The sequence below is a fragment of the Amphibalanus amphitrite genome, unplaced genomic scaffold (assembly GCF_019059575.1).
Source record: "Amphibalanus amphitrite isolate SeventyFive unplaced genomic scaffold, NRLGWU_Aamphi_draft 000804F_arrow, whole genome shotgun sequence".
Classification (NCBI taxonomy): domain Eukaryota; kingdom Metazoa; phylum Arthropoda; class Thecostraca; order Balanomorpha; family Balanidae; genus Amphibalanus; species Amphibalanus amphitrite.
The window spans coordinates 106,799-125,442 of record NW_024882298.1 but is presented as its reverse complement, the minus strand read 5'-3'; the positions used below and the strand labels follow the sequence as shown (position 1 = coordinate 125,442).

At 54.8% G+C, this 18,644-nt stretch overlaps 1 protein-coding gene across 1 annotated transcript; it reads left to right on the top strand.

The window, feature by feature from the left end:
• The first annotated feature begins 96 nt into the window (after positions 1–96).
• Positions 97–17,932, top strand: LOC122366414. The gene is made up of 5 exons (XM_043338661.1): positions 97–169; positions 4,457–4,607; positions 12,740–12,996; positions 13,524–14,691; positions 17,622–17,932. Exons 1-4 carry the CDS (start codon positions 99–101, stop codon positions 14,674–14,676), a joined length of 1,632 nt encoding a protein of 543 aa, XP_043194596.1. The 5' UTR covers positions 97–98; the 3' UTR covers positions 14,677–14,691; positions 17,622–17,932.
• Positions 17,933–18,644: the final 712 nt, after the last annotated feature.

Here is an 18,644-nt window from a genome sequence, read left to right as displayed (position 1 = left end):
GAGCGCTGCGGGCACAGAGGTGTGACGCTGCCGGGAGCGCCGCCAGCCCGCCGTCACCACCACCGCCGCCGCCGCCGCCGCCGCCGCGGTCAGTCGCGATGGACAATGGTGGGGCGGAGGCGGCCGGCGGCGGCGGCGGGCCCGAGCTGCTGACGGTGGGCTACGAGCGGTGAGCTGTCTGGTCGGAGCCGGCCCGAGGGACCCCGGTCCGGGGAGGGAGCGCGGAGCTGCGGGCGGCCGGTAGTTACCGTGGTCCGGGGGAAGGGAGGGGATGAGGAGCTGCCCGGTCCGGGGAGGGAAGGAGGGACCCCGGTCCGGGGAGGGAGCGCGGAGCTGCGGGCGGCCGGTAGTTACCGTGGTCCGGGGGAGGGGAGGGGATGAGGAGCTGCCCGGTCCGGGGAGGGAAGGAGGGACCCCGGTCCGGGGAGGGAGCGCGGAGCTGCGGGCGGCCGGTAGTTACCGTGGTCCGGGGGAAGGGAGGGGATGAGGAGCTGCCCGGTCCGGGGAGGGAAGGAGGGACCCCGGTCCGGGGAGGGAGCGCGGAGCTGCGGGCGGCCGGTAGTTGCCGTGGTCCGGGGGAGGGGAGGGGAGGAGGGACGGAACTGCCGGCGAACTGGCAGGCCGGGGCCGGGGCGGTGCCGGTCAGGGGAATGTGTGGGTCGGCGTCACTGCCGGTCTGGTCTCGGCAGGAGAGAAGGGGAGGACTGGGGGCAGTCTGCTCAGGTGAACCCTCTACCTGTCTGCGGCGCGCTGCTCTGGTCTGCTCAGTCGCCGCCGGCGCGGTATGCCGAGACTGACAGGTAGTAAATCCCAGGCCAAAAGGGATGCCCGGGACTGCCTGTGACAGCTAGACAACTGAGCTATGAACGGTTACGCCCGACTGCAATGTCGCGCGGGCTAATGATCCGACAAAAAGAAAGTAGGAGCAGTGTCCTAGCTGGTTCGGATTGTGTTGTCAAAATGGGCGCTCCACAGATTAGGCAATGGAACTGTAAATTTTATTGTACATATATCTCGGATTTGAAGTCTGGCATCTCAAACAGTTTGAATTGAGCTATGTGTATTTATTTGCTGGCTACTTCATCTCCGCATTTTGAGTCTTGCGATGTGCCATTGGTGACGTCATTTAGGTTATATGAGGTCATCTCAGTTTTTGCCACGCTATCCCAGAGCAAGTTCAACTCAAGAGTCTGGAAATGTAGGTGACGACCACCTATGCGCACAGATTGAACCGCAAATTCGAGTAATGTGCTACACGATACGTACAAAACGTCCGGTAGGGTTAGCGACTGGGCTTAGGTCGAAAATAATCCAAATTGACGTCCTGTGAAAACGCTTTTTCTGCAATGACTTGACAAAAAAAAAATGTTCAATAATGATATTACCAGCACCGCGCTGTTCTTATCGAGACGCATCAATTGAACGATCTTTCAGAGTAAGTGTGGCTTTCCCGGGACTCGCGAAGCATATGGGCCCGCTATGGCACCGTTGAGGTCTGACAGCTGACAACAGTCGACGGTTGAAATGTCGCATTTATAAATCCGGCGCCCATGACGGCCAATTCGCTCTTTCTATGAAAATGTACCAGTCCGTACTCCGTAGCGTAACAGCGAGCCTGCGGCTCATACCCCGCCCCCAGCCTCAAGGTAGGAATGTCTGAATGGGTCGGGCGAGAATGGAAGCACCCTTTGATCGCGGGAGACTTGAGACAGACGAAGACGGGAGACGTGAGACGGACGAAGACAGGAGACGCGCCGTGAGTGTGACAAACAGTCGTGAGTCGCAGCAGCGGATGGCGCAGAATCTGTGCCACGGCTAAAGAAACGAGGTAGATGTGTGAGCACAGTGATGAACAACTGGAGTCGGCATAAGCCTAAAATATTTACGCACCGTCATACCAGTACCCAAGGCCATATATAGACAGTACCAGTTGCCACGCGCAGTTTGGCAATAACTGCACGTTTGCGAGCAGCGGACAGTCACCGCACGGCCCACAGCTTCAGTGTCATCGCACCGGTGTGACCTCCCAGGCCATCCACCCCTTCCCGCCTCCCCATGACTCCCACCGTCCGCCCCTTCCCTCCTCCCCATGACTCCCACCGTCCGCCCCTTCCCTCCTCCCCATAACTCCCACCGTCCGCCCCTTCCCCCCTCCCCATGACTCCCACCGTCCGCCCCTTCCCTCCTCCCCATGACTGGCGCCGTGATAGCCCCAGGGTGCGGATATCCGACCCCTGCTCCCTTCCCAATGACCGGCGCCGTGCCTCCCTGTAGGGTGCGGATGTATGCGGAACCGGCCTCCTTCCCTATAACCGGCTCCTTGACCGTGCCTCCCGGTGCAGGGTGCGGACGCTGCACCTCTCCCCTCTCCTATGACCATTGACCCATGACGTGGCCGTCCCCACAGGGTGCGGACGCGGCACCTCTCCCCTGCTCCCAGCGGCGTATTTAGAAAATCGCGAAGGGGGGGGCCAAGGGTTTGGAGGGCGCCACCTCACCCAAGGAGGGCGCCATACGGTCGCGAGATAAAAAATCGCTCAGTGGGGGTTGGGGGGTTGGGAGGCGTTTTTTACCATGCCACCAGTTTTTTTTTTGCGTAACCTCGTATAGGTCGTGCTGCATTGATTTTGCATCGTGTGTATTCTTTATACTCCAGGTCACAAAAGGTCAAGTGTTCTTGAAATGCTGCGCCGAAGGCGCGCGAAATTTTTGAAAACAACCTTTTCCTCCGCTTTTTAGGCACGCCTTTTATACGATCACTGTTCAAAGCTCCTCTCGCTCTTCTACCAAATTTGAAGGTGTAAAAAATACCTAAGGTTTGGTCGGGCCGCTGCCACACAAACTGTACAGAAAGCTTGGCTCATGGGTGTCGATGTATAAAAGTTTATTGGCGGTGGCATATCTACGCACCAGATCACCGTATCGGATTGATACCGGAGCGCGAGATGCGTAAACATCATCCAAATTACCTCAGACCAGCCTTCATAGCCTTCTCACAGATGCATACAGTGTACTCACATAACCAGTTTCAATCACCGAAACTTCAGATGCCTGCTGTTGCGCCCGAACCTGTTGACAATACTTAATCGTAATCCATATAGATGCCATGATGCACGTAAAGTAGGATCAATCCGTTAAGACCAAAGACGTGTTTTATGCATCGTAGAGCGTAGATAGTTTTGGTAGGTATAGATACTTCATTCATTGTGCTGAATGCACGTTCATTTGTGGCAGTTTTCACAGGCAAGACATCAACTATGTGCAATAGAACGACTAAGTTGAAAAACATGCCAAAGGAGTAAATAAATGATAGGAGGGCAGCGATCAACGGATGTTGCCAATAGGTAGAAGGGCTGCGATCCACAGGAGGGCACTAATAGGTAGAAGAGCCCCGATCAACATCCCGAGTTTCGACAGTAGGGCACCGATAGGTAGGAAGTTGGCGAGCAGCAGGAGGGCGCCAATGGATAGAAGGGCAGCGATCAACAGGAGGGCACCAATAGGCAGGAGGGCGCCGATCAACAATCAACAGAAGGGCGCCACCAGGTAAGAGGGTGGCGAGGAACAGGAGAGCACCAATAGGAGGGTGGCGATCAACAAGAGGTCGCCAATAGGTGGGAGGGCGGTCATCAACTGGAAGTCGCCAATGAGCGGAAGGGTGACGATTAAAATGGGGGTGGCAATGGTGAGGAGGGCGCCTTTGCTCAAGAGGATGACACGAACAGGAGGGCGTCTGTGCGGAGGGCGCTGGTCAACAGGAAGGTGCCAGTGGATAGGAGGGCGGTGATCAACAGGAGGGTGCCAGTGGTTAGGAGGGCGGCGATCTACACGAGGGCGCCAATAGGAGAAGGGCCCCGATTAACATTCAACAGGAAGGACTAGGGAACCAATAGGTAGGAGGGCGGCACTGAACAAGAGGGTGCCAAAAGGGAGAAAGGCGGCCTTCAAAATTTCACATGAGGGCTCAATAGGTAGGAGAGCGCCAATAATTATGAGGACACCGATCAGCAGAAGGGCGGCAATGTGTAGCAGGGTGGCGACCTACAGGAGGGCGCCTTCGGGTGAGAGGGCGCTTATTTACAGGACAGCGGCTTACATAGGCGACCACCGTTACGCTTAGAGAGCTACAGCCTACAAATGTGGTTGGAGGGCGCCTGAGGGAGCCCTCCAACCGTATTTGGAGGGCGTATTTGGAATGGGCGTCCTCCGAGGGCGCCCTCCATCCGTATTTTCCCTGTAAACACATTCGCGATTGGAGGGCGCCCTCCAGTCGCGATTGTTTTTCGATTCGATTATATCACAATTGCATTTGCGATTGGAGGGCGCCTTCGGCGCCCTCCAATCGCAAAGGGCGCCTTCGGCGCCCAAGGGGGGGGCCATGGCCCAGTGGCCCCCCCCCTGCCTACGCCCCTGCCTGCTCCCTTCCCAATGACCGGCGCCGTGCCTCCCGGTGCAGGGTGCGGACGCGGTCACGATGCAGCATCGGCGCGCCGTCCCCGGTCATCGGCGACGACTGGCGGTCGGCGTCGGTTCCGTTTCGGGAGAAACTGCGCTACCTCTACGAGAACCAGATCATGGTCGACGTCACCTTCCACCTGTACGAGCCGGTGAGACGGGCATAAGAGCCAGTGAGACGGGGTATATACGAGCCGCCAGCCGGTGAGACGATGTACGGGGTTAGTTATTGTTAGTTATTAGGTTTACTTAAAGGTAGTGTGCCACCTTTGAAAGATTTCCCGTTTTATTTTTCCTAGGATAAGAAGCTTCTGTTTTTACCTAATATCGGAAAAAAAATCAAAAATGGACCTGGAATAGTGCCTTTTTCGCCTAAAAGTTTATCGGTTTTTAGATATGTATAACAACTGTAGTGGGCTCGCCTGCAAACAGGCGTCGGGCAACAATCGCGAATGCGGCGCACTTGTGACAATAAGCAAAGGTCATTATAGTGTTACGACCATACGACGTACGGGAATGAGTTATCAGCTGTCTAATCGTAGACAACACAATGTCGAGCCTTAAACTGTAAGCCTGTATTGGTATTGTTTCTTAAATTTGGCTGTCGAACATTAATTTGTGGTTTGAAATATGATTTTATGTAAAATAATTGATATGAAACAGCCGTCTCTTAAATGACCCCATTACACCACACGCAAGTGGCAGAAATGACAATGATCAGCTGACGCATTTTTCTTGGCCGAAGTCAGAGCGCGCGGCCCGACGCACCACGCGTATTTGGAAATTCCGACCTCGACGAGCATCAGAAGCCACCTAACAGGCGTGTTCGAAACCGCAGGAGATGATGATGAACGGGTTTATCGAAACTTGATTGGATGAGCCTGTCGGTAATAGCGATTTTAGTGTGTGCATTTATTGTTCATAGTGGTGTGAAATGTGGTTGGGGTACGACCGACAACCCGTCGGGGCGAATTTCGCACTGGGGTACTCAAAATTTGAAGAATTTAAGACATTTCCATAAGTTTTGAAGGTATGGATAAGTTCTAAAAATCCGGTTCTCCTTATCCGGGTCATTAACTCCATATGGTCCAAGAAAGCTGGCACACTACCTTTAAAAGTTATAACGGGTTATTGATTGTTAGTGATTAGAGGTTGTTTATTATTATTTATTAGTTAGGTTTAATATTATTAGTTTATTAGTTAGGTATTAAAAGGGTTAGTTATTGCTAGTTATCAGGGGCTACCTACTTATTAGTTGTTAGACGGGTTAGTTATTGTTAGTTATGAAGGGTTACTTATCAGTTCTTAAACAGGTTAGTCGTTAGTTATTAGGGGTTACTGATTAGTTATTAGACGGGTTAATTATTATTCGGTACATAAAGCGTCGGGTTAAAAGGTTCGATTATTTTTTCTACCCCCCACTCGCACTTCCTGTTCATCCCTCCCAGTCATGAGTAGGGTAAGGTGCCTAATTAGCGACCCTTTCCGATTTGCGACCTACCTCCCTACAGAAAAACTGGCAGGAGAAGACGGGGTAAAAACATCGTCAAAAGGTCAGCCATACTTTGGTTATCAAATTAAATTATTTTCCGGTCGTCGATGTTTCTGGTGGGACGTTTCAGGTGAGTTTAAATGAAAATGACGAGTTTCTTATCCAAAACGTGTGTGTTTGGGCCCTCTGATGAAAAGCGATGCACATTAGGATGATGCACCTTTTTTATTCTGAATCGACATTCCTTTTTTAATTGATTGCCGTTTTCCCATAGTGAATCGCTCAACTGTGCACAGCATGGCGGTTAACCTTCGCCCCAGTGGGGGGGGGGGGGGCATATGTTACCACCCTGTCGCGTTTTTTTTCGTATAAATAAAAAAACCGCGGCGCGTAGCGCCGCGCCGCTTGGGGTAGCTTTTGATACATCAATTTTGGACAATGTGTGAAATTTTTGACCCCAGGTCATGTCAGGTCAGGTCACTAGGTCAAGTTAACTGACCAAGCCTAAAAAAAAGTTTGCAATCATGTCCAGCCTGCAGTGTTTGTCAGAGAGGTTTCAAACTTGGTGGATTACATGACGTTATGGGTGCCTACAATTTGTATATCTCGGATTTTTTATATGCGTGACCTAAGGTCAGGTCAGTGGCGTGACCTTTCCATTATAAGTCAATGGAGAAAAACGAAAATGCCTCTAGAACCGTGTGTACGCATAGGAACAGTCCAAATATTTCAGAATCGCAATGATTTGGACCAACCGTGACGACCAAGGTGTCTTTTTTGCTGATAGCCTCTAGAAAGGTCATCCGAGGTCATTTGAGGCTACAAACAGATTTTTGCCAATAACTCGCGATTGGAAAGAGATGGAATGCTGGGGATGGCCTCATTGTGTTTGTCTTGTCGAGACGCATCGACTGATATGCAACATGACCTTTTCCGGCCAGGTCATGACCTTGACCTGAGGTCAAATTTTTCAAGTTGACCTTTCAAGGTCAAATTATAGTTCATTCGACGCGTCTCGGCGAGAGGAACACGACTCTGGCATTAGAAATGACCTAGCTTTTTGTAGTCAAAAGTTATTGTCGAAAAACACTTTTCTTAAAAACAGCTATTTTTGGAGTTTTTGCCGTCTGGAGGCTAAACCGTTGACCTGAGGTCATTTTTGATAATGGCCTTATCAAAAGAAGAGTTCAAAAGCTATCGATTGCTTTTCCCAGCGTTTTTCTAGCTATCATAGTTCTTGAGATAATGGCATGTTTTCTGAAAAATATAATGACAATTCGCAAATTTTGACCTTTGATGACCTCTGGTGACCCCAATATTGCTCTAAGATGAAAAATGACCGAAATACTTTCAAACGTACGCATCAAGAGCTATCGACTGCTTTTTACCGCGTCTTTCTAGCCCTCTTAGTTTTTGAGTTAGAGGTGGGTGGTAACATATGCCCCCCCTCACTAGGGCGAAGTTGGCGGAGACCGCCACTGGGGCGCGGGTTGAAAATGTGTCGCAACTCATATTTCCTATTTGCGCCTGACATGGTCGCAAATAGCTCAAGAAGGGAAAGAAAGGGGAAAAGAGAGAAATGAAAATGAGGTGTTGCTGAAGCTTGCAATGTGTGGCAGGGGATGCCAAATGTCGTCACTGACTGCAGGGGTGCCGAATTCAGGGCGGACCTCGAATATCATACAAGATAGCCCGCAAAATGTGGGTTTCCGCCTTCTTTTCGCCTTCGGTGCATCACGTGATCAGTTTTTACTCACGTAAATGTGTTGGATAAACGTTCCTGTTCGAGTGATTGAGTGCTTTGCGTATAGGTTATCTTTTTGAGATCATATTTCATCTTTTCCGGCGTCGCATTTTTTTGCCATTTTTAATATGGGGAAACCCATAGACTTATTAGCGACCCTCCCCGGTCGCTAATCGGGAAGTGTTCCCTATTAGCGTTTTTTGCAATGGTTTGCCAAAATGCTCACTACAATTAAGTTAGTGAATATTGGGGCAGAAAATGACTATATTTTAATAGAAAAATGAACGATCTCTCCGAAAATCAAGCCAGTAACACAGTGGCACCCACAGAGCGTGAGCAATGACGGTTCAAATTAAGGGGGTCGCTAATTAGGCACCTTACCCTATCTCTGAAGTCTTGTCCGTCTGTAGTGACGAGCTGTGCCCGATCGCGTAGTGTACATATGTTATGTTTGTTTGTGTATGTTTGTTGTCATATGTTTGTATCGTGTATATATTCTCTGTACCTAATGTGTCCGCCACTGCGCGTGTGGACCTCCAGGAACTGTGCACCGTTCTACATGATAGCGCATGCGCACTATTCGTTACCACTTGGTACTGTTAGTACAATGGTCGCCCAATTGTGTGCAAATACATTCGACTTCTAACTGGAGCAGGACTTTGAAGAAGAGAGGCGAAAGGAAGACGGAGGAGGCTGAAGGCTGACGACGGAGAGACACACGCACAACCGACCTTCAAGGTCGCACCGAGCTACGGTCGAGCGAGGTGGGCAACACGCCCTTAAAGACGCCTCTGATTGTAGCCACGCCGGTACCCCTGGTCGGACCCGGTATACTGACACGGACCTTGCCACTGGCTCTGGCTCAGGCTGTCTTAGCGGACACGCCTGCCAGTCCAGACGCTCTCCTAAGAGCGAGTGCTCGGCTACCGCCAGTCTGCCGGGCCCAACAGCGTTCTGCTGACACCCACCGATACCGCTCGCCGCACCGCAAGTGCCGCAGCGATTCGGGCGCTCCAGGCGAGCGTAACGGGAGTCACACCAGTCCGCGCCGCCAGGCTCTGCCCGCTGTTGTATTCACGGACGGCCCTTCTTTAGATTGCTGACACAGATTCCATAGATTGCACAGATCAGCAGGCCGTCCGTAGAATTACACTGGTGACCCCGACGTGATTCTCCAACCCAGTCATGCCGGACGCCACGGAGTTGGACAACGCAGCACCGCGTGGCGCCCCTCCCGCGACGGTGTCCAACGGGCCTCCAGCTGAGACCGCTCAACGGCCGCTAGCTTCGTTCCGCCTGCCGCCATACACGCCAGAAGAGCCCGATCTATGGCTCCTACAGGTCGAATGCGCGTTCGACATCAGCGGCGTAAGCTCCGACGAGCTCCGGTACAAACTTCTAGTCGCCAACCTGCCAGCGACTATCGCCGTCCAGGTCAAGGACGTGATAAGAACATCAAGGTCATTCACCGCCCTGTGCGACGCGCTGAAGTCTCGCCTTGCGCAATCCCGGGCCGACAGGCTGCAGTCGCTACTCAGCCGACAGCAGCTCGGCGACCAAAAGCCGACGGCGCTCCTCCGTTCCATGAGGAACGAGCTGGCCGCCGCCGGGGACGCTCCCGTGGACACGGAGCTGTTCCGGACACTCTTCAAACAACGTCTGCCGCAGCCCGTCCGCGCTGCCCTGGCCCTACTGCCGGCCGACAGCGCACTGGACGCGCTGGCAGAAGCGGCAGACCGATACCTGGACGCCAGCGGACCGGACCCGAGGGTAGCGGTCGTCACCGCCCCGCCGCCGCAGCCTGCGACACCGGCACCGGCTCAACCTTCAGCCGGACTAGAGGCCGTCGTAGCGACCTTAGTCGCCAAGATGGACAGCCTCCAGGCCAGCCACCGAGGCCTCGAGGCCAGCAACCGGCGCCTACAAGACGCGCTCCGACGGGATCGTGGCCGGAGCCAATCCCGCCGACGACGGGCGCCTAGCTCATCACGGCCGCCGACACCAGCGCGCTCTCCGACGCCGACGAACGAAGACGACCTCTGCTGGTACCATCAGCGGTTCGGCAGCAGGGCACGCCGCTGCGAATCGCCATGCAGTTGGGCGGAAAACTAGGCGGCCCCGCGCTCTTGGCGCAATGCGCGGGCGCACTTCCCACCGCCGCGCCGCTCCTCTTCGTGCGGGACACGAAGACCAATCATCAATTTCTGATTGACACCGGAGCGCAGGTCAGCGTGCTGCCACGCCGCTGCCTGCCCAAGAAGTCCACGCTGACCCCTGCTCCTGCCGGCCAGCAGCTCGTCGCGGCAAACGGCTCGCCAATCGCCGTCTACGGCACCTGTCTGCTGGACGTCACGTTAAGCCGCCATCACAGCCTGAAGCACCGATTTTTTGTCACCGATGTCACCACACCGATCCTGGGCACCGACTTCTTGGCCGCACACCAGCTCGTCGTCGACGTCGCCAGCCAACGCCTCCTGCGAGACGGCACCGTGTGCGCCAGCGCCCAGCGGTCACGACTGTGCTCCATCGGCGTGCGCCTCATCCACGAGCAGGCTGCTGCTCGCTATGCCGCCGTCCTCGCCCGCTACCCGGACGTAACATCGCCAGCGCCCGGCCCGGCACCAGTCAAGCACAGTGTGACACACCATATCGTCACCACCGGGCCGCCAGTGCACCAGAGTCAGTGACGAGCTGTGCCCGATCGCGTAGTGTACATATGTTATGTTTGTTTGTGTATGTTTGTTGTCATATGTTTGTATCGTGTATATATTCTCTTTTTTTTTTTTTTTTTTGTCCTCCCGGCAAGCCAAGTGGCTATAGCCGGGGGAAGGGGAAAGTTACTAGCTGGCACCTAATGTGTCCGCCACTGCGCGTGTGGACCTCCAGGAACTGTGCACCGTTCTACATGATAGCGCATGCGCACTATTCGTTACCACTTGGTACTGTTAGTACAATGGTCGCCCAATTGTGTGCAAATACATTCGACTTCTAACTGGAGCAGGACTTTGAAGAAGAGAGGCGAAAGGAAGACGGAGGAGGCTGAAGGCTGACGACGGAGAGACACACGCACAACCGACCTTCAAGGTCGCACCGAGCTACGGTCGAGCGAGGTGGGCAACACGCCCTTAAAGACGCCTCTGATTGTAGCCACGCCGGTACCCCTGGTCGGACCCGGTATACTGACACGGACCTTGCCACTGGCTCTGGCTCAGGCTGTCTTAGCGGACACGCCTGCCAGTCCAGACGCTCTCCTAAGAGCGAGTGCTCGGCTACCGCCAGTCTGCCGGGCCCAACAGCGTTCTGCTGACACCCACCGATACCGCTCGCCGCACCGCAAGTGCCGCAGCGATTCGGGCGCTCCAGGCGAGCGTAACGGGAGTCACACCAGTCCGCGCCGCCAGGCTCTGCCCGCTGTTGTATTCACGGACGGCCCTTCTTTAGATTGCTGACACAGATTCCATAGATTGCACAGATCAGCAGGCCGTCCGTAGAATTACACGTCTATCTGTCCGTCTGTCTGTCCGTCTGTCTGTCCGTCTGTCCGTCTGTCCGTCTGTCCGTCTGTATCTCCGTATGTATGCATGCACAAATGTATGCGTGTTGCTGTATGTTTCAACGTGTTCCGATGTTCGTAGTTGTCTACGAAATCGGTGTCGCCAACCTACTTGGAGCCCGTCGGCGGCGTGCTCCCATTGTTGGCGCGGCGGCCGTGCCGCGCGGCATCTGTCTTGTTCGGACGGCACGGGCGAGTCGGCGGCGGCAGCGCGGCCGGCCGGCCGGCTGACAGGGCCCGGCAAAAACCCCCGCCGGCCGCCGCGCCGCGCGGCCCGCGCGCCAAAATAGCTGTGCCACTGACCGGCAGCCCAGCTATTTCCTTGGCCTCCCCCTGCCCGGCTGAGGGAGGGGGAGTATTCCTCGGGCCTCCCTTGGGAGGGGGGAGGGGAGGGTGCTGGCGACGTTCAACCCGTGTGTTGTCAATTGCGCCTGATTTGATACGGGTTATTTTTGGTCGCAGTGGGTCTGGGTAGTGGGTAGTGGGTACGGACTAAACAGCTCAGGAGTGCTCCGTTGGCACCACCTAACCGTGATCAGTTCTGAGAAACGGCGCAGAGTCGCCGACATACTGGGCGCCGAAGCCATAGAACTCAGTGTCGATCAATACCCGGGTGCTGGTAAGGAGCGTTTCTGCCTAGAGCTTCTGGAAAGTACGGTAGCGGACAGGTAAGTACGCTCTCGCCTGGCCGGCTCTGCGGGCAGCTCCAGGGAGCTGGTCTCAGAGTCACATCACGGCTGGTCCGGCGCCGGTTCCCCGAGTCCCGTCACCTCCACTGACGGTGCAGCGGAGCGGGAGGCAGCCGCTGGTCTCACGACCCACTCAGTGTTGGTCCGGCGCCGGTATCTATCCGGGGTCCCGCCGCCTTCGCTGACAGTACGAGCGGGGCGGGGGAGGGAGGGGGAGGGGAAGCAGTCGCCGGCGTCACCGGCCATCGTTCATCACGGTCGCTGATCGGTGAGGCGACGGTCCGACACCTCCCTCCCTCAGCCGACCGGCCAGGTGACGGCCCGACACCCCCCTACCCCAGCTGACCGGCCAGGTGACGGTCTGACACCTCCCTCCCTCAGCTGACCGGCCAGGTGACGGCCCGACACCTAAGTACCTCCCCTCAGCTGACCGGCCAGGTGACGGCCCGACACCTAAGTACCTCCCCTCAGCTGACCGGCCAGGTGACGGTCTGACACCTAAGTACCTCCCCTCAGCTGACCGGCTAGGTGACGGTCTGACACCTAGGTACCTCTCCTCAGCTGACCGGCCAGGTGACGGTCCGACACCTCCCTCCTGCTCAGCTGACCGGCCAGGTGACGGTTCGACACCTACCTACTGCTCAGCTGACCGGCCAGGTGACGATCCGACACCTCCCTCCCCCAGCTGACCGGTGAGGATATAGTCCGACACCTCCTCTCAGCTACCCTGCTGACCATCTGACACCTCACTGTGTAGCGGCCCATCTAGTGTCCCTGAGTAACAGTCCGCGGTCTGGCTCCCCCAGCAGGCGGCGGGGGACGAGGCGCCCCCGGAGCGGCGGTCAGCGGTCACCAACGGTCACGGCGGGCCCTCCGACTCCGACTCGGACTCGGACTCGGACTCTGAGTCGGCTGACGGGCCGGCGCTGGTGGTGGGCGCCCACCGGCTGGTGCTCGGCATGGCCAGCGCCGTGTTCCAGAACACCCTGTACGGCGGCCAGCCACCCGAGCGGCCGGTGGTCGTCAGGGACTGGGACCCCGGCACGTTCAAACTCATGATCGAGTGAGTACGCTCAGGGCCCTGTTTCACCGGTGATAGCAGCACGCCGATTTTACGACTTGTCAAATTGGGTTTCCATGGAGACATCAACAGGCCCATTGCTCCAACACTACCACAAGTGTGACGTCAGCTCGCGCAATTTGATAGCAGCGTGGTAGCAGCAGCCCGTGAAACACCGCCCTGGTATCGGACACGCATACGCTCAAATGAAGCTGGTAGGACGGGACTTGAGCGCTACCACCGTCCACCGGAGACTCGAAAGTGGAGGCGAAACGAAAACACATTCAGGCATTTGTCTTTGAGTGGGCCGAGGGTCTGCGCTAAAATGTACGTCGCTCAAAATATAAAACGACATTAACTGCTTGGCTAAGAGGTTAGATTTTATTATCAGGGTAAATATTTTATTGGTCCTATAATTTTTTTCTACGATACCGTAACGTATCCTGAACACCTACCGACTTCGCTGAGCCCTCAGCAGCCCCAGTGGGAGCGCGATGTCCCGACTGACCACCTGACCTCTCCTGTGACAGGTTCATCTACTCGGGCGAGTGCATCATCGCGTCGGTGGAGAAGGCGCGCGACATATTCCACATCGGTCGCGCCTACCAGTGCGCCGACCTGGTGCGCTACATCTCGCAGTTCGTGGCGGACGCGGTGCGCAGCTACCGGTTCACGCCGCTCACCTGCGGTAACCTGTTCTTCTTCCTGGAGTTCTCGCGCGAGGTGGCGGACGTCGAGCTGACTCAGCTCTGCTGGGGCTACGTCGACCAGTACGCGGCACGCATCATCGGCACGCCCGACTTCAGCGGCCTCTCCAAGGACATGGTGGCCACCATCCTGGACCGCGAGACCTTCGACGTCGGCGATGAGCTGGTCGTCTTCCTGGCGGTGAAGCGGTGGGGCGAGCACCAGCTGCGCGCGGCCGGCCAGCGCGCCCAGCACGAGACGCTGCGCCAGACGTGCGCCGACCTGCTGCCCTTCGTGCACATGGACCGCATCGACGAGAGCGACTTCGTCAAGACGGTGCTGCCGTCGGGCCTGGTCGGGCCGCAGGAGCTCATCAGCTTCTTCATGGTGCGCGGCATCGAGATCCCGCGCAACATCGACCTGGGCGACAACCAGTCGGCCTGCCGCATGCTGATGGAGCCGCACCGGCGCCGGCCGCCGCCGCACGAGCGCTGCCTCCGCTACCGCGCCGGCTACAAGCTGGCCAGGGACGACATGGAGGCGCTGCACGAGCTGCGCTTCCGCGCCGACAAGGACCTCCAGCTGGTGGGCCTGCACCTGGGCTACATCTTCAGCCAGATGGAGCTGGGCCTGACGGTGCGCGTGCAGGGCCCGTTCGAGCGCGTCCAGTGGACGGACGCGTTCTCTCAGTACCACCGTGTGAGCGGCGACTGTGTGGGCGCGGCGCCGGCCGACATGCGCGTGCTGTTCCACCAGCCGGTGGCCGTCGAGGGCGGCTGCTGCTACAAGGTGACCGTCAAGGTGGACCGCTGGAAGTACACCCAGAGCGATTTCAACATCTGGGGCGGCCAGAGCGGGCCCAGCCGGGTGCGGACGGACGACGGCCGGCACTTCTACTTCCTGCAGGCGGCCATCGAGAAGGGCCGCGACATCCGGTTCGCCGACATGAAACAGTGTCGCGGGCTCATCACCGAGCTGCTCTACAAACCCGTCTGACCAGCGCCGGCGGCGGTGAGTGGGCAGGGGCGGCTCCTCAGGCCCGTCTGACCCGGCCGGCGGCGGTCGGTGGGCAGGGGCGGCGGCGGTGGGTGGGCCTGCCCCTCAGGCCCTTCTGCCCAGCGCCGGGGGCGGTGAGTGGGCAGGGGCGGCTCTGAAGGCCCGTCTGACCCGGCCGGCGGCGGTGGGTGGGCAGGGGCTGCCCCTTAGGCCCTTCTGTCCAGCGCCGGCGGCGGTGAGTGGGACTGGCCGGCGGCGGTGGGTGGGCAGGGGCGGCTTTAACCTTCCGGGCGGTGGGGGGGCATTTTTTTGCCCCCCCCCTTTAGTTTTTTCAATATATCTCGAGAACCGCTGCGCCGATCGTCACCAAACTTTCAGTACCCTCCCGGGAGCAGCTAGCGCACATGGTGACCAAAAATTTTTTTCCAAAGGCTATGATAGGTTGGCCGCTAATGACGTCAGAGTGACGTCATTTTTGCCATTTTCGACCCAAAAAAAGGTTTCGCGGGAAGAGCTGTCAGGCCTACAGCTTTAGAAATACAGAAAAATGTTTCAGACATAAAAGGTGTAGAATTAAAAGGACTACAAAACTGCAATTCCGGTTTTTCGAATTTTTTGGATTTTGACCCCCAAAAATAAAAAATAGATTTTTTAAATATAATAGCCAAAAAATCCAAAAAGTTTTTTGAAACCGGAATATATGTGATAGTCCCTACCGTCTTCTATCTACATACCAAATTTGAGATCGATACCTCTTTTTTTTGGCCAAGTTATAGCGAAAAAACTGTTCAAAATTGATGACGTCTAATCTTCAATCTCAATTTTTAGCAATTCTAGCCCTTGCCCATGTAGGGGGGGGGGTTGGTGCAACCCCCCCCCCCCCTGAGGTTTTTCTTAGCTACACGCCGAACCGTTTCAGATAGCCTGCTAAAATTTTCAGTACCTTATGGGGCATCCTTTGCGCAACTTTTGGTATTTTTTTGTCAAGGTCATGTCAGGTCACGGAATTATGACGTCATAAAGGGAACAACCTCCGGCCAGATTTACGTTATATTGGAGATTGCTTCACATTGGTATAAATGCCGACTGACCTGACACACTGATGGATTGTTTTAGAATCATACCTGGCTGATTTGACATTGGCACAATGTCCGTTGACCTTTTCAAGGTTACTAAAGGTCAAGGTCAGGTCAGTGACCTCGGTTGACCTGTAATGACTTCTTGCACTTGTATGCCTTTTCGGGGTATTTTGATGCCCTGAATTCGAATTTGCTATCCATTTCAGGCATCGTCGGTTGTTTCTTGTAGTCCATTTTGGGTCAGGGTCAGGTCAGTGACGTCACACGCCTGACGTGACCCAATGCACAAATGACCTTGCAGACTTCCGATGCTCCCAACGCATCATTTTTAGAGTTATGACATCGAAATACACACCAAACGATAGAGAATTGATCAAGGATCACGATAGTGAAGGTTTCAAGTCGATATCTCTTACCGTTTTGCCGCAATCAGCGCGGAAATCTGAAAAAGTTAGATTTTTCCGAAAATTTGACCTTTGACCGGTCATAAGTAGGTCAAATGTTGACCTAGGACCAAAAAATATACCACCAATCGCGAGATCTCATTGAGAGCAATCCGTTGGTCTTTTCCGCTAAGCTCTACGACGCTCCGTTTTCAAACGCCAGGGGGGGTCGCACCAACCCCCCCCCCCCTGCATGGGCGAAGGTGGCAAAACACCGTTTACGGGCGAGGGCTAGACCTCGTAGCGCAAAACAAAGACCACCATTAGACTCCCCGTGACGAGCTGCATCGAATCGATACCCATTTTATGCAAAAATATCAACTTTGAAATTTGACCTTTTTTGACCTGACCTTGACCTGACCTCCACCAGAAAGTGACCTAAACCGTACCTGATGGTCTTATAACCAACACCATTGAGTTGGAAATGAAAAACTGGCCATAAAACATGCATCGCATAAACTTAGTAAAGTTGGGCTCATGTGGTGACCCTTGGTGACCTTTGGTGACCTGACCTGTGACCTGACCTTGTGTGACCAGTGACCTCTAATAGCAACATATGTACTAGACAACTGACGCCTTATCGCTGATTTTCGACAAAATGCGTTTTACTCGGTGTTATAGCGCTTTCCCTAGAAGCCCCGTGAACGGTGAAACATTTTATCTTTGACCTGACCTGTGACGTCATCGGTGACCCCGAGGTCAACGAAATGTGTTTTTTTTGTGACAAATTTGACAGGGCTATCGAATGCCGTTTGAATTTTCCGGATCCGTCCAGTAGTTTCGGAGATACGGGGGGGGGGGCAAAAAATGCCCCCCCCCCACCGCGCGGAAGGTGGCTGGTAGGCCCACCGCCTGCCGGGTTAAAGGCCCGTTTGACCAGCGCCGGGGTGGTGGGTCGGTTGGGACGGGTCAGGTCTGCAGTCAAGACCGGCGAGTGGTCAATGGCTGCGCAGGGCTGGTGAGTGGTCAGGGGCGGGGTCAGGTCAGGTGTCTCCGAGCTGACCTAGAGGTGTGCGCGTTCATTTTACTGCCGTGTGGTGACCAGAGGTGGACAGTAGGAGGACGGACAGCGTCCTGCTGTCCGGGCATATGACTGTGTCCGGACATGTGACCGGGACATGTAACCGTGTCTGGACATGTGACTGTGTCCTGCTCATGATGTACGGACATGTAACCGCGGCCGGACATACGACCGTATCCGGACATATGACCGTGTCCGGACTTAACGCGGCTTCCTCAAGCCTTTCATTAAAAAGTTCGAACTAAATTAATGGAAATGACAAAAATAAAAATCAGATCGATGTCATACATAGGGGAACGAAAATATCCCCCCAGTTAGGCCCGGTTAGGAGGTGTTTACTAAAATTCATGGTTAGTTCGGACTTCAGACCATCTAACATAGCTGCCGAACCCTTTTTGTCAGGTCTGAAACGACTGCTGAAGATTCCAGGACTCGACGGAGGGCAGTCCGGCGGTGGCTGGCAGACGGACGGATATATCACGACATTGCCGCCGTGCCGAGCGGCGGTCCAGCAGCGGCATGTGGTCGCCGCGCTCCCCTCGCACCGCCGCGCCTGTCGGCGAGACGACGGCCGACCAGCCGCGAGCGCCGGCCGTCCCCAGTGACATACCTCGCTCACAGTGTTCATACAAACATGCAGACATCCTAACGAATGTGCCGTGACCAGCCGCTGCTCCACAATGCACAGGAAATACACTACAAATCAAACCCGTTTCAATGGAATGTTATGTAAAAGGCTCCGAACTGAGCGCCCCGTAGGGGGTGGGGGCGAAACGGCCCCCCTCCTGTCCTTTTCCGTCAATATCTCCTAAACGGCTGGAGATATCGCCACCAAACTTTCAGGACTCCTCCGGGCATCAATTTTACACATTGGGACTACATATTTTTTCCAGAGGTTCTCATAGGTTGGCCACAAATGACGTCAGAATGACGTCATGTTCTGCCATTTTCGACCGAAAAAAGACCTTCGCGAGAAGACCTGTCAGGCCTACAACTTTGAAGATACAGAAAAATGATCAAGACATAAAAGGTGTAGAATTGACAGGGCTACAAAACTGCTATCTCAGATTTTTGAAATTTTTGAGTTTTGACCCCCAAAAATCAAAAATGCATTTTTTGGATATATTAGCCATAAAATCCAAAAAGTTTTTTTGAGTTTCGAAAAAACCGGAATATATGTGATAGTACCTACCGTCTTCTATCTACATACCAAATTTCAGATCGAAACCTCGTTTTTTGGCCAAGTTATAGCGAAAAAACTGTTCAAAAATGATGACGTCAAATTTTCAAACTCAATTTTTGGCAATTTTAGACCTCGTAGAGCAAAACAAAGACCACCATTGGACTCCCCGTGACGAGCTGCATCGAATCGATACCCATTTTATACAAAAATATCAACTTTGAAATTTGATCTAATTTGACCTG